Source organism: Falco naumanni, chromosome 10 (genome assembly GCF_017639655.2).
Source record: "Falco naumanni isolate bFalNau1 chromosome 10, bFalNau1.pat, whole genome shotgun sequence".
NCBI lineage: Eukaryota > Metazoa > Chordata > Aves > Falconiformes > Falconidae > Falco > Falco naumanni.
The window spans coordinates 15,028,822-15,052,166 of NC_054063.1; the positions used below are offsets into that span (position 1 = coordinate 15,028,822).

Consider the following 23,345-nt stretch of genomic DNA (forward strand, 5'->3'; position numbering starts at 1 on the left):
TGAGTACTTTAAAAAATTTTATTTCATTTGTAATGAAACAACTGAGTTCTGCTCAAATTTATACAGTCAGTGAAATAATCCTATAAAATGATTTTTCTAGGACGTTACAAGGCACATAAATTACCAAATATAAACATAGAAAAGTAGCCAAAAGAATGAACTAAGCCCCCATATGCTTTTAGCTATTTTTGAGGTGCGTGAAGGATTTACAAGAATGTGAATCACTCTACTGACAGCGTAATGAATATCTCACATTTGGCATGACCAACAAAATTAAAAATAAGGGGAAGGAAAAGCTCAGATTCGAGAACAGTGTAGTGATTTGTGACTTAGGAGGGACTAGCATCTCCTGAAGCTCCTCCTTGGGTCAAAGGGCTGTGCATCTTTTTTTATGGCTTCCCTTGGCAGGCTGCAGCCCGGCACCCCACCAGTCCCACTGACCACCTCTGCGGTCTGGAGGAGGAAGGGGCAACCGCTCAGCTTCCCCGTGCTTCTGTATCAGGCACCTCGGGAAAAAACAGGAAGGGTCTGCACACAGATCTAACGCTTAGCATGGTCTTTAGCTTGAAAGAAAAGAAGGTGGGGGTTGGTGGGAGTGGTGGTTGTTCTTGGGCTTTTTAAATTTTGTTTTAAAAGTAACTGCTTTGGGAAGTCGTTTGGCATGCAGTAAGTCTTTATGTTCTACTGGTTAAGAAAATCTTGCAACCCATAAAAATAGTCAATTTTTATTTCATTTTCAGAGGCAATACCAAATAATTTCCACAAATACTCATTTCCCACCTGCATATATATTTTTCAACTAGTCTAACAGTCAAGGATTCAATGAAATACAATTTTCATACAAATATATTGTATTGTGTATTTTATTCCATTAACAGGAACCACTCCTTTATGTAACTCTAAGTATACATTCACATATTAAAGAGTAATAATTTGGCTAAAAATATATGTCTATTTCTTATCTGATTGTAGTAATTAGCCTAGCAAGGGTAATTTGCTATAAAAGATACAGTACTAGAAATAAATAGTTCTACAATTCAAAGATCTTCAAAATGGGTTGCCATTTCCAGTCTGTCTTAAATTTTCCAAAGTCCTTTTAAAGCATAAACTAAATTTACTACACTGGAGAAAGTAATTTGGACCTAAGTACATAAAGTCCCAATCACATGAGAAGCTTATTTCACTTAATCTCCTTCTTGGTTTTGTAATGGGCAGAAACAACCAGATAATTGTCTGGATTCATGTCCCTGAGGGTTGGACTCTTGCTCTGGATTGGAGAGGTTTTCCCATCCACTCGGGAGATCTGCAACATTCGGCACGGGTCATGCTTCAGTAAGTAACCTGCAAATGTCTCCCATCCTCCTCCAACACGAACCATCACGTGTTTGTTGTGCAGCATCTGAAATTACACATAAAGGAGAAAAAAAAAACAAAACACCAAAAAACTCTTGAGAGGGAACTATTGGCTGGGAAATCACTTTTTTTCTACTGGGAAAAACTGTGCTTACTTTAAAAGTCACAGACATATGTTAGTCTGCTTTACAATAAAAGGAAAGGAAAAGAAATAGTAGAATGGTTTTTATTTTAATAAATAAATTAAACCAACTGTAAGAAAATGAGATAGTAGTTAAAACTGAAGAATTTCGTATTTTATGTAAACAACGCTACGTGGTTTTCTAGTCCTGTGGCACCAAGTGATCCTGTTCTTCATATGCTTACTATAAATGTTAGGGAACATAAATGGTTTTCAGATGAATTTTTTTAAAATATGTTAGTAAAGCCACCATATTATACATCTTGAAGCTGTCTTTTCTTTATAGGATAGTGATCTATATGTAGCGAAGGGCAAACAACCAAAACAATCTCCTCTATCTCCTAAAATATATATTAAAAAAATCATCACTTAAGAAACAATTTAGCATTGCTGACATACCTTCTAACTAAACTAGTCTAATGTTGTCATTACATTAGTCTAATGAGGGACATCAGAAATAACGTATCTGGAACTGTTTGGAGATAGCTGAATTTATGCTGACTTGGGGAAAAAAATACAAGTCCAGTGCCCAGGCTCTTACTAGCGGGACGGCTCAGTGCTTGCTGCCTTCATTCCAGAGCCACCGGGGCTTGACCTCCAAAGGAATCTATGGTTGAGAGGGGTATCCAAGTGCCAAATGAGGTACCTATCTCTGATGTACGTCCTCCAGATCCACGCTCATTTTTTGCCTAAACTCAAATAATTTTTTTCCCCGAGAACAAACGTAGCTTCGCCCATGTCTGAGCCTGTGAGCTCAGCTGGCAATTTCACTGTTTTCCTCTGGTTTCCCATGCAGAACAGTCAAATAAATACCAGCGAGGTATCATAAAGCAGCACATTCTATAGAAGCCACATTGTAAATCACACATTGAAAAGCGCTTTGATTAGTACGGCTCAGGAAATGCTAAACATCATTTAGCTGTAGTGCCAGAAATTAAAAATTGGCCCTGTAAAAGGCATGCTAGAAGATGTTTAACATAGTCTGGGTAATAACATTTGGATTTATGGCTGCGATGTGCATATGGGGTCTTCTATGTGTCCAAAACTCCCTCGAGGGCTAACAGTATTTGCAGTTGAGAGTTATGTGGCACATAAGCCTTTTGTAACATAGCGCAATTTAGATTAGTGCACATAGCCTAGACAAGGAGAAAAACTCTCAAACAAAATCACAGATAATAAAAGGCAAAAATGTAGCTCTTAAATAAAAACCACCCAACCAACAAACACTGCATCTCAGCCTAAAAATAATGTTGATTGACTTTTGTTAGTTACACGAGGAGACAGACAGCTGGGGTGAAGAAAGCATGGAAAGCTGTTCAGCTTTCTAAAGTTTGAAAATCAGGGTAAGTTTATATGGAATCAAACTCTTTATTTCAATAAGCAACTGCACATGAAATCATTTGAAAGTTTTCATTTAGAACATTTTAATGCAAGTAAATTGTTATTCCTGCAGTTGGGGTTTTATGTGAAACACATCGCCCCAGCAGCTTCTGATTTACGCCACTCAGGTACTCTGTTTTAATTAACCCCTCCCAGCTACTAAGATTGTGTTGTTGCTACAGGTTGTAGGAGCGTTAGTCTCTGCCCTAGCTATATACGAGCGAGGTTTTTCTCTAGATTTACGTGGGTGTGAAAGCAGAATCATAGTCCCATCTTCACCAATCACGCGTTTTGTCTCAAGCTTTGTATTTTAGCGTCAAGACTTCACTTTGAACCGACAAGGGTATGATCAGCCTTCAGCGGGATGAGATTTGAATCGTGTCTTTAGTCTGGGCAACACATCACACAAGCAGCAAATGGTTGGTACGTCGAGTTTTAAAACTGCAGTTCAAACGGTGACACAGCTTTGAGACAACCGAGAATGGTATTTAGCAACTTTCTCCTCTTTGAATGCCTGAAAAAGCATTTGAGAAATGCCCCATAAACTTCACATGAAAACATTTTAAGCCCAACCGGTCCACTACAACAGAGGATGCTGCTGTGGGAAGGAGTTAACTGTTGCTGAATTTCTGCTTCCACATATTGTCACAGAGGGGTTCATGTTCCAAGAGCAGTTAGTATCTGGACTTTTGATTAAGAGTTAGGAATGGAAAGTTAGCAGAAAGTATACTTGGCTCAGTTTCCCTTAGGGACTACTGTGCAGACAAATAAAACCTACTGCTGGTATGTTATTTCCTGATGCTCAGGTTAAATGTACATCTTCTGTCTTTCCCCTCTTTTTTTCTTTCTCTTAGTATTACAATACTATTATAAAAATCACTGAATGCTTTTTTGTAGAGACCGAGTTTTCCTACATCCTAAATATAGTCTGTTCATGCTGTGCTGTGCCACAAAAGCACCATTTTACTTCTTCGGCCATATTTTGATGTTAGGAACACCAGCACTTATCCTGAATTCTGGATTGCTTCAGGTTCACTGAAGTATAAAAGATTTCTCACCAAGACAAGAAAAGAAAAGAAAAAAAAAAAAAAGGAAAAAACTTGCTGTACTTTGTAACTGATATAACTGAAAAGGCAGTTTTCCCCCTGACATCCTTCGGCTGAAGATGAAACTTTTGAGCTTTTATGATCCACCCAATTCAGCTTTTGCATTGCACGAGATTGCTGACAACAAAACAGTTGGATTCTACAATAATCAAGTTTATTAGTCAGTTATCGATGTAAATAAATTCCTGACATACATGTATTTTCACACTGCTATCCAGCCAGTTGAAACCGAGAAAACCCTTTCTGTAAAATAAAATCAAACATATGTTTACGATTGCTGTAACTCTTCATTATTTCAGTTGTGGCTGAGGCAGGGCTGTCACTAAAGCTGTTCCTTCTAGAATCTGTGTTTAAATTGAGTCTGTGGTGAAACAACCATATGAGAAAACAGATGACCAGACAATAGCATCGCAGAGGGAGAAATTCTGGATTGTTTGGGTATGCACTAAGGCTGTATGAAGAGATAACATGAAAAATAGTCAAAGTTCGGTGAACTAAGCTGTCATTGCCTGGGACTTTGGGCATCAAAAATGAACTTTAGTCTAAACGGTTCTGGTTTTTACAGAAGTTGAGAGCGCTTTATGGCTTATTAAAGAGATGTGAGGCTGTATGTAAATATCTTAAGCTCATGTAAATGAGCATAGTTTTACTGACTTGAAAAAAAATCTCTTCTGTTTTATAGGAAATAAAAATCTAGCCCAATATTGTTATTCTTCAAATTATAACTTTCTTAAAGAACATTTCAGGCAGGGGTAGGGGATGTGGGAGGAAGAATTACACACCACCGATCTGATCCAAGCCCTGCAAAAGCCAACAGCAGGAGTCCCACCGTCTCGAAAGGCCCTTGGGCTGGGCTCCGGGAGCCAAAGGCAGCAACCTAACGCACATCACGGCCTGGAGCGCATCGGTGTGATTTTAAACCAACTTCAGAAACAACGTAAGCAACATACTAAGAGAATATTGACTATGAAATCCAAAGGTTTTTTAAAAAAATAACACTGTGCATCACACCAGTGGCAGTACAAAGCAAATTTTGCACTCCAGAAGTGAAATTTTAAAAGAGAAAGGGAACGGAACACACTTCAATTACTTTTGACTGAATATGGGCCACGTAGGCTCATCGTCATCAGTAGATATAACCCTTGTTTCTCATATCTTAGCGTTTAGAGGACCTTCTTTGAAGGGGTTGAGAACTGCATCATGAAATGGGTTTCTCAGAGCCCACTTCATCTAGATTTCATTCTCTACATTCATCTAGAATTCATCCTCTAGATGAACAGATTTTCACAATGACCCCAGACACATCAGAGGCCAACACTAAAGGAATCCCAGTGGTGTTAAGACTTGCCCACGTTACTGCATCAGCCCGCTCCCCACAGCAAGCTGGAAGGTCTTGCCACCACCTCTGCCAGCTTCGAGACCCGAGGTGCATACAGGCTTCCACACACCATGCTCGGACGTTGCAGCTCTACTTTATGATTTTGCTTCAAACCGGGGTGATGCTATTTAGTAAACATTTTGCTCCAGCTTGTCTGTACCATTTATGTTGATGACCTACCCTCCTGTCTATCCAAAAAAAAAAAAAAAAAGGCTTTCTCAAACCTCAGCATTATTCATGAACCATTCTTAGTTAATAAAATGTGACAGCAGGACATAAAACTCAAACCAGGAATGAGATCCCTATCTGGGCTGTCAGTATGTCCCTGGGCCTGTACCTAGTACATGGTATTGTCAAGTAATGACAAATAATTCCACAGGGACGTGGATGTTTTCATGGAGTAGGGGACATCTCTTCCATACAAGAGACTGTGGTCTCTCCCAGCATCTTCCTAGTTGGGACCTGAAGAGCTTAGGAGAGAACTTGCAGCCTGTGGCTGTCTTTGTGGCTGACAGAAGGTGAAGAGTTCTTGGAATCTGGTGTGCACATCTATATGAAAGAGGAAAAATATTATCTGGGGACTTGAGGCACTATTGCCTCAGAGAACAAGGCTCGTGTCACCAAGCATCAACATTTTATTCCTTTTCATGACAACAACTTTTCATGGTCAAGCTCTAAAGCTAGCAAAATCAGTCCTCAAAATCTTCAGCAATTCCAATGCTTCGCAGTTACCGAGGTCCTCTTGCAGGTGGCCACTGGAAATTCTCACATCTATTGTTTAATGTGGAGACAGGTCTAGCCTGGTGAGGCCCTGGGAAAGACTCCATCAAAGACTGGCAATGTGCAGAGAAGCCTGTCTAGCCACATGCCTTCACAGAAGCTCGGGGGATATTAGTTCAACATCCCCAGCAATCACCAAAACACACAAAAATTCGTGTTAACAGGTGATGTTAATAGCCCATTCAAACCGGTGATGACAGGGCGCCGGCCAAGAAGAGGACGCTGAGAACACGACACAGCGGGCCCTGACCACTGGTCTGATAAAGGTCTGACAATGAGCCTGCAGATGGGTTTAATTAAAAAAGACATTGAGGGAAACCTCACAGATGTGCAGTATGTATTGAGAGCGGCAGGGCTCTGCCGGGGCAAGCCTGCAGCAGGCTGGAGTTGGGACCCCTGCTCGTTCCACGGAGGGTCTGAGGAGACCTGATGTCACCAAGGGCCTCGGCCAAAAGAAAAGGAGCTGCAGTGCTGCCCTGTGCATCACGGATGAGCAGCACTTCCTCATGATGTTTAGCCATCTCATGCCTCTGTAACCACTAATGTTATCATATTATGATGACAGTTTACTTATTTCCCAATCCATGCCCATGCAGTAAATGCAGTAGCAGGCAGTATTTACACCACGTCTAAATACATTCAACTTGGGAAGTGAATTTTCAGAAACTTGTGGGTAACTGGTGCTGCAGTGGAATTTTTCTACTTCCCTGAGAATTCAGTGACCTGAAAACACCATCAAGAACATGCAATAGTCTCCTGATTCATTGCTACAAGCCACGATTACAGATGTTAAAAACACCTTGTGAGCAGAGATTACGCAACTTCATCCCTAGACTTATGGTAAAATTTATAGCCAAATCCTGCACCACTATCAGATAAAGCGCCAGTCAGGTTAGATTTAGATACATTCTATTTTAAAAAGTTTACAGCCACTGTAGCACATATTTTATAAAAGGCATTGCTGCTGCTACGTACACAGGGTTCACCCTTACAGACACAAGGGATTGTAGGAGCAATTCCCAAGAGGATGTGGAATAAAACCAACTTCCAGCTGGAAAGCTAGAAAGCTTCCCTCCAACTCTTCTTTTTTCTTGGCTTTCATTCTCCTTTTGTCATTGGATTTGTGTGTGAGGTCTTCTTAGAGCAAAGTAAAACATAAAGCTTATTTTAGACTTTTAAGAACTCATGTGCCTAAGTGCACATCTAAGGAATTCTAATTAAATCTCAACTCTGCAAATCTGAAAAAGTGCAATTTATGTAGCCAATTCTAGAGATTAATTATTCATCCACACTGAATTAATCTACTTAGAGTATAGTAATGTGTATTTTGACAGGCGCCAAGATATTAGTCCCTTCCAACCTGAGTTATCCTATGATCCAATTAAGGAAAACCCCTCAAAACTAATAAAATCTTTCCCCAACTGAAAAAAGAGGAAAAATGCACTCCTCATTTTTCCTTGCCATCCCTTGTTAAGTCGCATTTTGCCTCGCCCCTCTTTTGATACAGGATTATACAAAACTGTTTTGGATTATGTCTACTAGTTTTAAAAGTTCCAAATGATACAACTGGTATCGCTCCAGTCATTACATATGGATTTGTTTAGGGACCTCCTCCGAGTTCCTCTGTCATTCTCCAACCCCATTAAAGGAGCCTGCACTTCCCCTCTCTGCAGACACCATGATAACGACATGGAAAACTGACAGCTCACTGGATTAACATCGCCCTCTCATTTTCAGGGATTTATATGCAGTAAATCACACTAAATGAATCTCAATTAGCTGGAAAAAGCATGATAAAGATGCTCAGCTTGAAAAAAAAAAGATGTCAAGAGCATACGCTAAGTGCTTGTCACAATATTCCTAGCTGTGCTAGAGTTGGGGTTTATAACTAACACACTTTCTTAATTATAAAGCATTTTAACATTATCTCAAGCTGTATCAAAGGCATTAACAGGTACCCACTCAGTTTATCAAAAAAATCTGTTACACTATGTTGTATAAAAAAAGAATGGGATGGCATGATACTTTATAAACGATTCGTAAGCTTCACGGGTTCAAGTCTATATTCCCCAAACAAATCAAATGCAAACTTTCCTGGTTTTGTCTCAAATATATGTGGTGGAAAATAAACCAGAATGGAGGCATCCATCAGAATCCCTAGATCTCCATTTTGGGGCAGAATAACTTTTAATGCTTTGTGTCAAGTGGTATTTCTCACTGAACAAGGAGCTCAGCTTTCATGCAGAACCTAATAAAGTTCCCAGCCACTCCAGCAACGCCACCACGCTTACATTCTCTGTGTCTATTGACTGACACATGGGGTGGGGGGAACTGAAAGAAGTGTTGACTTAAATAGGTGATACAAAAAATGCTCATACACTGAAGCCTGACAGATTTTTCAGGTGAGGCAGCAATAGAGGTTTGCAACTATAGACCTTTTAAAGCATATATAGACCAGACCTTACACTACATATCAATCAGAAGCCGCCTATAATTATTGAGTCATTTTTTTCAGTATGCTTCAAACCGAAAGAACAAGCAGGCTTTGTGTATGCAAATAATAATAAAAAAATATCTAAATGATCATTTGCACACGTAAAAACCGAAAAAGTAATTTAAGCATGAGAAGTATGAAACAAAAACTGGCAGGTATAAATATCTGCTTTTCTTGTCACTCAGTCAAACAAAATTCATTAGAGGACTACAGATTTATCTCTGCAGACAGGACTTTCATTTAGGAGGTCAGCCACAGTTAAGACAGGTTTTTAAAGTGTTTTTAAGCTCATCCTTATGTCTTTTGAAGTTAAAAACCACTAAGTGAGGCTTTCTGCAAAACTGAACCGAGTACTAATGTTCACACATCCTCCTAGGCAGGAACTGTTATTACGAGACTACTAAAGATAAAAGAAGGAATGTTAGGTGTGTAGTATATTATATACAGTGACATCTTTAAAACAAAGGCTGCCTTTTACTATGGCAAGATCCCTGACCTGTGCCTGCTGCCCAAAGGCAGCATCACACAACAAAGAAGAATTTAGGATACAATGACATATTTTGGTACCATTTTCCATGTTCAGTTCCTAACTGCTTCAGATACATTAATGGTGAGGAGGTTTCTTTCAGCAGTAAGAATGAGATAGTAGTATTAATTAATAATGTCCTCTATCACAGATCCTGTTGTATCTTCAAAAAAGACTTGATCTTAAAAAAAAAACCAACAACAAAACAAGCCACCTATCTTCAGATAAATTAAGACATAACGAGACACTCATAAGGTTTAGTGGGAGATCAACAGACACCTTAAACGGTCACTATTCTATGAAGGGAAAAATGTTTGAATTAAAATTGTGTTTTCGTTGACTTGTCTTCCTTCCCCAGACTTTTTTCAGTTTTCTATTACATAGTTGAACCTCAAAACTGAGGTAGAAATTCTTCAGGATTTGTAGAGTGATAGCAGCTTGCAGTATTATTATTACACAGGATAATATTATCTATTATATTATTATTATATAATGTTATTGTAGTATAGTATTAAATAGGTATTACCTATTGTTTCACACTTAAATCTATTAACAGATTTTGCAATACAGTAGAAATGGAAATGTTTCAATATATAAATAAAGTGAAGGCCCACTCTCCAAATTTTGGAAGCCTACTCAATAACAGATACACTTTCATCTCCTACCCCTTCTCCAAAATTAGTAGTGCTTGCTATGTGTTTCCATTTGTCATTGACAAAAAAGCCAAACCAAACCGAGTCCCAATAAGAAAAAAAGTTTAATATCAATGAAATTGATGCCTCTCTCTGATTAAGGGTATTTTTAAGGATTAAACTGGTAATTAATAAACTGAAAACTTGGCACAGAATGTAGTGAATTTGGGTAGACAGCACCTGGAGATTTTCTTACTTTTACTTTGCTTATTCAAATCTGACCTGAAAGGTCATTGTGTGTTTTGTAAAACGGCTGGTCTCAAAGCTGTGAGCCCTTGCTCAGCTGTAAATCATGATTTCTTTTTGACAATGTTACTGAAAAGATGAGAGAGACTCGGCTAGCCTCAACTCTTCTTGTCTGAACTCTTATTCCTCAAAATGCTGCTTCCAGTTTACACCTTTGCCAGTCTGACGGGGGAAGTTTCGGAAGCCAGAGTTGTATCCTATTGTTGTTCTTCAACACTGTGTAGTAAACGTGGCCATTACAGGTAAGAAGTTATTTGACCGTGTTATTTGTGTATCCTCCCTTGCTCACAGGCTTTTCTGTGACAACAGAAGTTGCCTTAAGATGGTTTTGCAGCCACGGGAAAACGCCAATCTTTAAGTGGCCAAGGGTGAGGTCTACGGCACATGATGAAGCGTTATCACTTTGCCACAAAACCAGGAGGCTCACTAACAATCCTTACAGCATAATGCTTGCAAGCTTCAAAATACTTCAACATCAATATTAAAATGATCGCCGTGAGGTACGTAAGTTAACTCCTGGTCTCCTAACAGATTAACTAACATATGCACCAAAAGGTCTCAGAGGAAACTTAAAATCTAATAAAACCAAATGAGACCCGTTACACAACATTTTCATTAAGTGACTGATCTAGCTGAAGTCAATGGGAATTTATCCAGTTGATCAAAATGTATTTTGGGTCATGTTTTTCTGAAATCTTAACCTGACCCTTTTGCTAAAATAAGTATTTTATTTTTTTCTTTTCTGAAAAACCCCCAAGGATAAGGGCTTTAAAACCATATCCACCATGTCCTTTGTTAATTAAATCCACTCCTTACAAAGCAGCCCTCTCATTCTCCTTTTCACCACACAGATAATTCTATGAAATGATGCCTAACAACATCAACTTTGTTCTTCACTAAATGACACTGCAGAGAGGTCTCTTCATGCTGAAGATGAAGTGAATTGCTTTCACCCAACTCATCCTTACAGAATTGATCAGTCAGTCATTTTGCACGCATATTAATTTCTCCTTTTTCTAGGCTGACATTACGGTCCATTCATCAACTGTCCATTTGGCAAGCGCTTTCACTTGCAAAAATGCTCCTTTCCGTGAAAAACTTAAGCAAAAGGAGGGTAAGTAAAGCTGACCTAAAATGAGAACGCCTTTGCCTCTTGGGACTCTCTCTCTTTTCAAACGTTCTTTATTCCATTTGCACATTCCTGCTAGAGGATCTTTGGATCTCATTTGAGATTTGCACCTCACAACTTTCCAATTTATTTTCCGAATACTCATCCAAGTTGTTAAACTACCTTATCAGTCAAAACTCTTTCTTTATAGTGCTTATGAAACACTATTTGAAGATGTCACTTTTTCAGCACAGGGCTGACAATGCAACTAAAGACATCTGTATCCTGCTAAGACAAGAGAGGCACAGAAATAAGTGTCTAGTGATTCCACTGAAATCAGACTGCTGTAGCGCAAGAACTAAGGCTTCGTATATTAAGATACCTTGTTGGTTTGACCTATATTGCCTGGACACCTGCTGAAGTTCCACCTCCCCCCTCCAGCAGGAAGGCATGTGGAGCTTGTATAACGCTTTACAAATCTGGGGACAGTGCTAGCAAGTATCTCAAGTCTTCCACCTTTACACCGAGCTAAGTCCTGCTCCTCTGTTATTGTTTAGTCAGGAGGCAAGTCCTTCTCACCAAGCATCACAGCAACGTGAAATGAAAACAAAAATTCATTCAGATTCAGTCACAGCTCAGCAAACTAGCATTGATCAGGTGAGAAACCCAGTACCAAGGGGAAAAAGTTGATTAATTGTTCCTAGAGCTTTCCCTCAGCAGAGGTACCTATGTGGAAAAGTCAAGATGGCTTCTTAGTTACACCCGCGTTTGTAACAAACAGCTGCTCCAAGTGGGCAGTTTATGAAGGTCTGAAAGAAGCCAGGAAACATATATCGGAGCATGAAGACACAGGGTGTCTAAGAAAACAATTAATAGCATGCTAGATGACTAAAGCCTCATACATTGCAAAGGAAGTATCGGAGGATAACTAGGACCATGATCTCAAAGCAGTCTGAGAACAGCCAGATGGCATGTTTGCACTGGTACGAGGCATGATGTGCCAGATTTTTCCATGTGATATTTCAGCAGCAGATGATACTAGCACAGCACCCAGCCTCCCAAAAGGGGCAACAGCAATTACTGAAAACAATGCGCCTGTAAATCTAATCTAGCAGCATATATTGGTAGCAATGAAGATCAGCATTTGTGGATTTATCAGCAGTACAGTACCAGCAGGGTAGAGACAGAATGGTGGAGTAGAAAACAGGGTGTCCCAGGATGCGGGGATGAGTGTGAAGGCAACAAATGCGTGACCCAAAACACCCAGTGAAACATTAGAGACAGTAGGACTTAAAGGCCTGGGGAAAGAAAGTTTCTTTTCAGCAGGCATCTAACAGTAAGCAAGACTCAAGCAGTACACTGAAACCCTGACCTGATGCGAGACAGGGAATATTGCAGGATGGAGAGCAAGATCTCAGAGCAATTAACAGCAGTCACTGGAAGTATTTAAAGACAATTTAAAGACTTAAAGAACAAACTGGAAGTGTGACTGACAACACCGTCCCATAAATTACGGCATCTAGCGCAGAGATGATTTCTAGCTGACACCCAGTCATCTGAAGAGATGGAAGAGACCAAATTATGGAGCAACGATCAAGAGAATTGCACACGATACCTGACATCAGGGCCTGAGATACATACAAAGCTGCATGTGGAAGGTGGTGTCTGGGGAACTGGGAATTTTACAGGGATAGGGCAGCAAAGAAGAAAGGTCCACTTGAACAGTGAAGTGAATGGAAAAACCTCATTAAGCCTGAGGCACTGAGGAACAATCAGTTGATTAGCATGGAGGTCCGAGCTTGAGCAGCATTTCCACGGTCATTCCACCATTAAAGATACTTAGAACCCATGAAATAACATCTCGCCTTCTGCAAAAGAAATAATCAAACGAGTAAAGTGGATTTTTTCCCCTTTCACCTTGCAAAACCTTAACCTCCTCTCTCTGCTTGTTCTTGCCACGAGATGAGGTGACATGTGCTTGGTATAATGGCATAAAACACTAATGCACAGGAGTTTAGCTGCCTTTCATGTACCTGAAGCCAGGAATTGGCTTAAAGGGGGAAACCCCAGCATGACAGACACCTTAAGGTCACCAGCCTATTGACCTCTGGAGGTTAAAGAAAAGGCAAAGTTGCACAGAACATTGTGACAAAGGGAAAACACTGGGGAGCATCAAGTTAAAGTATTTTCTATAGCATAAATGTTGCACTTAATGAAAAAAAAGTCTTTATTTCTGTTTTCAGAATATACCAGAGTCATTGAAATAATTAATCCAAGTATTCCTGCCTAACTGACTGAAATCCAGATATATCTTTCGTTCTGTTCTGATATAAACAGCATGACAGTTTGGACATTTGGGATTCTTACTCTTGATTAAACTTTCCCTCAAACCTTACTTTTAGTTTTTGTCTGACACAATTTTATACAGTTTGGGAATAATACACATTTGGTGTCTAATTAACACTAGACCTTGGTGGCTGCTTGAAAAAAGTATCCTGCGGAGGCGAGCACTTTGTGTGTGAGAAATTACTCAGAGGCAGACATAAGTAAACACATTTGTCTATTCATTAAAAGACAAGTGGATTTCTGACAAGCGCAGGCTTTTATTTCTTGGACAAGGAGGAATAACATCAAGGAAAATTAATTAGATGTAGGAGTCGGGTTTAGAAAGGCATCGGTAGGTAATGGCACTGAGCATTTCCAAGTACTTTGGGTGAGACCCTGCACTCGGTGGCTGTGAGGGCAACAAGGGTGACGCTTTCTTGTTGCTTTCCCTCCAGACATCGATGTGTGGGTCAGCCACAAAGACTTATTCCCTACCAACTGAAAATGTGGGATATATAACGGGGGCCTCGTTACTTCTAGCTACAGCACCGGCTCATAAGAAACATTTTATGCAATGCTCAGCAGAAGAGATGATATGGCAAACAGATTAAAATACAGAAAAAGAAATCAGACAGAGTTTATGAGGTTAAGCGAAAGAGAAAGCGTAAACTGGCAAATGCTGTCTCTGGACGGAGGCATGGAAAACCAGATGTACTGAGATCGAATCATGGGGGCAGGGGAAGACTGTCCTTCAGAAAAAAAAATAAATTCAAAAGCATAAGCATGAAGCAGCCAAAATAAATCCAGGAGTGATTGCTCAAAAAGAAGAAAAAGCCTTTACTCTTACCTTTGAAAAAAAAATAGAAGTAAAAAACAGAGTTGAATTTCTTAATATTAGACAGTTAATGTTTCAATCAGCATTTGGAGCCTTGGAAAGTCTCTCTTTAAAAACAAATAGCTAAGGGGACAATTCTGTCTCACTTTCTAAAGTTCAGTATGTTTTTACCTCTCGAGGAGTACCACTGAAATCATATATTGGAGCAGTGAAATACTACTCAGAATGAGGTAAAGAGACAAAAACCTGATGAGAAATAAAGATATGAGTTCGGCTCATGAACAATGTACAAATTTAAAACAGAAACCTCTCTAAGTACAAAAGGAATTAAGTTTGCCCAGACTATCAAGATTGTCCTAACTGACTTTCCTTTAAGGATATTCAGTCATTTACAGAGTGTATTCGTGCACAGAGTGATCGTCCATTTAGATTTTGCCACTGAATTCAGCAAAACTAGGATTTCACCATGCAAACGTGCGTGGGTTGCATGTGAACACACTCGTGTTACAGCCCTGCAGAAGTACATGAAAATGTTCTTTTGAACCCTGACGTGCCATCTGTTTTCTAGCTATTTCTCAAGACTTATTCCGTCCCTCCCAATTTCCTGAATAACAGCCTCAAAACAGTCTAATGAAAGAAAATATTTCCCACAACCAAATAAAAAAACCCACACCTTCAGCTATAGAAATCTTCTAACAACCTGCCTATGGAAATGATGTGCATGTGACAAGTGACACAGACATGTTGTAAGTCTAGCAGAGACTGATGTAATCTATCACATGCATCCAACAGCAGCAACCTGTGTGTTTCCCTGACTCTGCCTGTTTGTTTTTTTTTTTCTTTTTAACGTTCCAAATTGCTTCAAGCAGCTACTTCCAAGTATACGCAACATTAATGCAGACACTGGAGTTAAAACGTTCAGTGTGCTTCCTTCATTGTGCATCCACATCCTCGGGGACACCAGTATAGCAGACCCAGCAATAACTTCCCTGCAGCTGTGATCTTTGTAATCACAATTACAGTCACAACTATAATCACAAAAGTGACTGCAGGCCATTTTCCCCAAACCACTGTTTTCCTCCATGGACAAGACAGGCTCTGACCTCTGTAGACAATAAACCTAAAAGGATGCTTTCAGCAGCAGTGTCACAGCAGGAGCTCACCCTATGTACATAAACGCAACCAAGTCAAAGGCTGTTTCTGACAAACGTAGAGGAAAAAGAAGGGAAATTGCATTATCAGAAGTCATTCATTCCACCTAGAGCATATGACAATCAGGCACGTTGTAGAGATCGGAAAATCCCTGAGTAGAAAAAAATTTTCAGTAAAGTAGCTGAAAATACTTTTGCCAAAATAAAGCTTTCAGTATCTGCAATTATATTTTTCCTATCACAGAGAGGTACTGATCTAAAGCATTCACGAACACAAATTGCTCGGAGCCAGAAGGTGACATCTCTTACCTTACCTCAAACAAGGGGAGTTCCAACTCCATTTCACAGTCTCTGATTCACTAGCGGCTGTTTTAGACCACCAGCATCTAAAGGCTGTTCACGTTGCTCCCCATAATTCTGGTCCCCTCATTCCTTCCCTGCTTACATGTCTGGGTCTGCTTCCAGTTGAAACCATGTTGTGTTGAAAAGTAATATGTCCATCTTTTGCCTCCTATTGAAATAAAGATGCTGCCAGCCCTTAGTGGTAAAAATCATGACCCATAAATTTAAAAATTATGTTTAAGGTATTTTGATTTACCCAACGTTTAAAACTAACTTGCATTGAGAAAGGTATAGCAACGTCCTCAAGTCGGCTGTTAGTATTTCAGTTTAACGTGTAAAGTCCAAAGTCATAAGACTTTGGGAAAAAAAAAAAAAACCAAAAAAACAACAAAACAAATCACAACCCTCCACATTAAAGCATAACTCCAACAACTGGTGCTTTTAAACATTTTTCCAAGCTGACTTTCTGAGGTACTACAGACCTCAGGTCCAAGCAAGTCAGTAGGACAGGACGGATCAAGAACTGGATGTGCGATCGGCCATTATTCCAGTCTTTATGACTGACCTTCTCCATGACCTTAAGAAATTAATTCCATGAACGCACTCTTTTTACTTTCACTACCCTTCCACTTTGTCTAGTCTGATCATCTGAAAAGCTAAACGGAATCAGCTTTTAGTATGAGTTTTTACAATGTCTAACATGAGTAGCCTGATCTTGGTTAGGTCCTGCAGACCACTGCACAATAAAACCAGAACACAATGTTAAATAAGTCATAAACCAGAACCACCCTATTTTATTATGCTGCATACCAAAGATTTGCAAAACCATCAATACCCTGTCCTAACCTTTAAACAAACAGACATATACCAGAACGTTTATTCAGAATTCCTACAATTTGGGATTTCTTACAGTTGGATCTGTTTCCAACCATTTTATTTGCATCACTTTTGTAGTGAAACAGTTACTTTGCATAGCTGTGCATCCCATGCTACAAATTAATACTACTTAAAACAGAAACTGTTGCTGCCTGGAGTAGCAAAAAGCCATGCTCAAAATAAAATCACTTTTAGGATAGTGTGATGTCTTACTGAGTCACATAAGTCAGCAGTGGGAAGGTATGATAGCATCAGCTATCACTTACATGAATAAAAAAAAATGATGACAAAGTATGGGATAACACTCATCTGTTCATCAATGAGTCTCTCAAGGGCATCGCTCTTATGCATTTCTAAGAAATAAATAAAAAATGGCATGTCTACAGTCCTCACAATGCAATGCAATCACTTAGCAGGGCCTGTGCGAAACAACTAAAGAAACCCCAAAAACCCAAACAAAACCAAACCCACCAAACACACCAGAATTGCAATTATGAAGAAAATCACAAGGAGGCAGACAAATACCACAATCAATTAAATGCATCAGAAAAAGGAACCAAAAAGGATGTTCAGAAGTGAAGATCTCACAAAGGATAGTTAGAACTTTTTCACTTGCTTGTGTAACGAAAACTAACAGAAACTTTAAGTCTCCAGACACCTTAAGCAGATTACAAGGAACTGAATGCCATCTACTGTATACTTTCAGAGTATTTTTTGTGAAGAACTAAAAAATATTTGACACTGGAGAGATTTTCTGTAGAGATCAGCATAACCAGTACCTTGACTTTAGATATTTTTCTGCAGTCTATGAGCACCTTTGGTATTGGTACTTGCCTCATTTGGTTCGACACTATCAGGTAAGTGCAAGGAAAGACAATAGTCCGAGGTGTCTCACAGGCTGCAGAAAGGAGGCTGCCCAAAGGGAACAAGCCACTTATCTGAGCCGTCAGATAGCGACCGCAAAGACCATACCTTCCTAGGATGGAACTGAAGATGTAATTTCTGTTCAACCATTGGAAACATCAGCAAGTCTTGTCTCTGGGTTTGAGCCAGAGCACAGACCCACTGTTTCAAGCACAGATACCTCAGAGGGTGGGCATGTCCCTATTTTCCATTTCCAGTCAGGCTTACCTTTAGCTTGCAGAGATTTTTGAAAAAGATTTTTTTTCTCTCTTCCTATATCCACATATTTGACTTCCACAAGCTGACTTCTTTCCAAAGGCACCACAGAAAAAGTGTTATACTGAACTGGAAGCTGATGGCAACAACTCCTGCTGTGTGTCTGGGCTTAGAAATCCACCATGAAAAGCTTGCTGCTGTGCCAAGGGAAGTTCTCACAACCGTTATGTCCACCGCTGCACCTCGCAGCATCCCTGCATCGCCTTCAAGCTGTGCTATATTGAGAAAAGATTGCCTTTGGAATTTACATAGAAAGTTATTTCATTACATCTTTTTCCAGTAGAACAGTAATAACACTCAAACAAAAACCCTACAAAAGCATTCTGCAGTGGGGGCCCCAACAAAAGAAGCCAGTAAGATTTGTATTCTTCTGGACATTTTCAGAGTAACCTTCACATTTTTAGGTGCAATGGTTACCTAAAATGTTTTTTATGAAACGTTCAGTAGTGCCTTTATTACTTTGACTTTTTACCTCTTCATGGCATTACTTTCGGGACTGGCAAAGTGCTGGGGTGTCTGATCCAACCCATCAGAGTAAATAATATACAACGACTGTAACGCAATTTCACTTCCTCAAATTTATGAGAGAGATGTAGGTTTAATTATAAGCCCTAAGACATACTTTTTGCATGACCTTCAGCAAGTAAGTACACTGTAATTCTATACTCCAAGTCTCTAGGCTGGGCATAACAAGACTTATTTTTTCCATTTCTTCTGTGTACTGGCTTTCTGGCTAGTGAAAGACAGGATCTTTGCATATATGTGGATAAAACGCCAACAGTAGAAGGTACAGTTTCAAATAACTGATGTAAACCAATGACAGGGTACTTACGGTTGAAATCAAAAGCAGTTTTTATGACTAACACATGCATTGTCATGACTCCTCACTGAATGTCTGCAGATGAAATCGGTCTGTGCTTATAACTATTGAGCTGCCCACACGCGCCTGGGGGTGCAGCAGCTATAGCGCGCAATTCCAGCGTGTGCTGGGCCATATCTCACTGTGACTGCACCTTATAATAAATAAATAAACAAAGCTGACAAACACAGAAGGACAACACCAATATGATGCATTGCAATCATGACAGTTATGAAATTAAATTGCAGTAGGACATTTAAAACCAGGCAAGCCCCCAGCCATGTGACTACATGGGCCCGGAGAGATCATGTGCCAAACCCCAGAAATTATACAAGAGGAGCTTTAATATGCTTACGATCCATTTACTCCTATGCCAAAGAACTAAATTTCTTTTAAAAAGCTTTTAAAAGCAATACAATACACCAGCCAGACACAAAGCCATTTGTCCTTGGTTGCTTAGTGATCCTAGAATAGAGATGTAAAGACATTCATTGGACCTTTATTCTAACTTATTCAAAAGGTTACATGCTATTATCTAGTCTTATCCTTAAATATATTTAACAATATGGTCTGTTAGAAGGAAACTGTTCCTTTATACAATCCTCTATGAAAAAGACTCATTAAAACGTGGCTACACTGAGGATACTGCTTATAAAATATCTTCTAATAGCAACAGGAATTAGTAACCACCACTGAGGTACATTTATCATGTTTAAGGATGAGGTACACTTCAACAATATAATCCATCTATTTTTTCTCCATCTTTCCTCTACAGGACGTTTTTTTCCTCGAATTTTCACAACCAACAATCTTTAGGGAAATCTGCTCTCTGCGTTAATAAAGGTGACAGAAAATTAAACCCTGCCAAAGAATGGAAGCACAAAGGAGCAAGTACAGAAACAGAGAAGAGCGCAAGCCCCATGGCCTACAAGTGCCCCATGGCAATGAAGTACTCCAGGATGGCAGGGAGGAGAAAGCAGGGAACTGTTCTCACTCCAGCCTTCTAGCTCTCCAGTATGCTCAAGCTGGAATATTTCTCAAATAGGTGCAATATAATTTTAGCACCAGACCAGCAGGGACTATTGCTTGACATTTACCTTCAGGTGAAAGACTGCATGTGAACACTTGTTGTGGAGTACTTGACACGCTGTTCACTCACACCTAAAAGTAACTTGGTGAATTTGCCCAAAAACTTAAGTAGCATAATCTTAGCTCTACAGAGATGTAAATTAATTCCCAATATACTGAAACAGATCTTCTGGTCTGACTCTCTTCCAAAAAGTTCTGGACCATGGAGTAAAAGCTTGGCCTCCGATTGCTTCCCCCCACGGTGTAGAGCAGCAGAAGCTGCAATCCCATCTCCTCCCACTCCCCACTCACGCTTGCTCTCTCTGGCAGGAATGTTTCCACCACTCCAGACTTCACCTCCTTCCCTTGATGAGTTCCAGGAAAGCACCACATCCCATTAAGCACCTTACACCCTTCGCTACTTATTGTAAGTGGCATGGAACTCTGGGCAGTAGGCCAAGGCCACTCATGCCTCATCCATGGTACGTCGTGTGCATAAAGAAGGGTACGTGGACAGAATAGTTAAGAAAAAGACTTCTTTATTATTATCCATATGTATACAGTTCCACCCCTACAGTTCTGTTCAACTAGGTGTCCTTTTCCTCTTTTGAAAAATGTTCTCCTGCATTCATAAACCCTCTATGCCAGGGGTCCTCAAACTTTTTAACCTGGGGGCCGGCGCGCGGATGAAGTGGCAGGCAGTCATCTGCGGCTGCTTGGTTTCCCCTTCAATCCCCGGCGGGGTGGGGGTGTTCTGTAAATACCGGGGGCTCGATTGAAGACCCCTGGGGGGCCCTATCCGGCCCGCGGGCTGTAGTTTGAGGACCCCTGCTCTAGGCAGAGTATGGCAAGGTTAAAAGCATGAGCAGATCCACACTGAAGATTAAAGGTCATGACATGCATGTATCTACATCTCTATTATTTGTCGTGTATCTGGTGAACAGATAGTAATCAACAATTGATATTTAACAATACTCAATTCTCATCTACACTCACTCTAGCAGCTATTTTTGATTCATTTTAGTCCAGGTTTATATGAGCTTTTTTACTTGTACAGCAGTTGCCTTTGCAAGATGCATTTTTTGTATGTATTTTTTTTTCCCACAGTATCTCTCCATCTCAGTCCTCAGTTCCAGCAAGTCTCTGCGCTTTAACTGTCCTATGGCCTCACTCCAATGTAAATTCACAAAAAAATGTGACCCTTATCTCTTTTAGCAACATTATGTCCTCAGTGTTGTCAAATTCCAGCTCCATTTAGACTGTACCACATATGTACAGGCAAATAGAAACAATTTTTAGTTTCATGTAAATCAGAATCAAATAACACAATAAGGGAATAAACATTATCTAAGAAACCTAAGGTCGCAAGAAGGAAGTACACTGCCAACTCCATCCTGCAGTACAAATGCTTAGATTGACCTACGACTGGAAGCGGCACAGCTATAGCTGTTACAGTAAAATTTTCTCAGGGAAGAATCTTTTGGTTACTAGTGCCTATAATAGAGATAAAGGGCTTGGGCCAAAAATATGAGAGTGCTGACTATATTTAGATAACATGCCCGCAGCCACCACTGACTGATTTTCTTCAGAACTGTCAGGACTCTCTAAGATACTTCAGAAAACCTGTGCAAAGCACAAACAGCCTATGATACTGGGTGGGTGCCTATACAGAGCGCTTCAGATTACTTGTTTTGCGATTCCTACTTATGCTGGAAACCTTAGTCCATGTGCTTTTAGATAATGTCTAACAGACAACGAACACAAAAGTCTTGAGATTTGTCTTGCACAGTCTTATATATGAACAGTTCAGGGCAACACCAAAATTATGAAAACAGTCACAGATATCCCAAAGTAAGATGCAGAGATGTGGAAACTGCCTCCCACCTCCATCCTCTGTTTTTTAAATCATCAGATCTACACGCACAACCAAGAAAATTACATTTGGAAAGTATCTAGAAACAGATTATTTTATCAGATCTTGCTTGAATTAAGACTAGAGATTATTCTTTTCAGTAAACACCCCTGAAATATACTCATTTAACTCCACCGCTTTCATTAAAACGTCCTAATTTATACTGGGGTAATGAGGAGAGAACAAGCATAGCATAATTTCAATAATGTTTATACTTAGGCTTAATTTCCTTTAAATAGTACAAAGCATCCTCTCAAAGTTTTTGGAGTTATGTCAGTGTGAGTCTATGGGGTATGATGTTACGATGTTGGAATGAAATTATGTCACTGCAAATCTATGAAAGCAACATTTTAAGTAATGAACCAAAGCTATACTAACGTGTTAAAAAATTGTGAAAACAATCTGAATAGAATAAACACCTTTGAAGAAAATTACAGACAAGAAATTATTTATCTGAGACTGCAAGCACTCTTGACTATAGATCCAAACATATATAAATATACATATATACAGCTACAGAGCCAAATCTAGTCAAGTGCAATCTGTAGTCTATTACCTAAATTCAAATCCACCATAGCTCAAGTGACTCAAGTGACTGCAGCTTGGATTCAAGTCTTTGGGCCAAATTTGGTCGAAGTATAAATAATACTGGAAATTACATCCCAGGTACAACAACTGGAGAAGAATGCAAACGGTGGAGAATTTAAGCTAGCATGTTAAGTGGATAAAATTACTCCTGGTAATGTCACTCCTGTGAAAGGAGGAAATCCACATCTGGTCACTCTCCCAGCTTCTAAAAAACAGTCATCCAAACGCAAATCAGAGGTAATTTGATTGTACTGATGAGGGTAGAATAAGCACAAATTAGCACATGACGACATGGCTGCACGGTATTTCACTATTACCAACTTCTCTTGCTCTACTTTTTTCCTTCCTTTCTGGGATCACATTAGCACTTGCAATCATCATGAATCAAACTGCCAATGCACTTGAACCTAAAACGGGTTTAATCAGAAATTACAGCACCACAGAGAAAAGAAGGATCTGCATTTCAACTTACAAAATGCATGAGTTTTACATACTGAAGTTGACTATTTCATTTCACACACAGAAATACTTTGTCACAGTCATTACACCCATCTTTGGACCTCCTCACCACCACCTCATATATAGTCTTACGCTATTACTCCATCTATACCGAACATACAAACTGAAGTGATTTCAGTTCTCAGGAACATTAATAAACCTTTCTAATGTTCATACACATACGAATCATCTGAGGTTTGGGTTTTTTAATCAGGCATTTCTTTTAAAACAGTTTAGCCCAAAGTCAAATTCAGCTGAAATTACAGTCTCTTCCAGCTTTATGTTTAATGTTGATTTTTTAATTGTTTTGACACAAGACTATACATTTTGCATAGACGTGAAACTGCCAAGATTTACCAGTTTGGTAAATTTGGGAAGAAAAGAGAAAATACTGATGTTTTTGTTCTCCTCAGCTCTACTTTGACAGCACATCTGATATTAACTTTGTGCCTAATCCTCACTTTTCCA

General features: G+C 39.6%; 1 protein-coding gene across 6 annotated transcripts in view; it reads right to left on the reverse strand.

Annotated features, from left to right (window-relative positions):
* GAS2 (growth arrest specific 2) overlaps positions 1 to 23,345 on the reverse strand; it is a 98,122-nt gene continuing 74,777 nt past the window's right edge. For all 6 annotated transcript variants that reach the window (XM_040608465.1, XM_040608462.1, XM_040608467.1 and 3 more), the window contains exon 8: positions 1 to 1,399. In XM_040608465.1, coding sequence (XP_040464399.1) covers positions 1,181 to 1,399 — 219 coding nt within the window. In that variant the 3' untranslated portion in view covers positions 1 to 1,180. The remainder of the gene's footprint in view (positions 1,400 to 23,345) is intronic.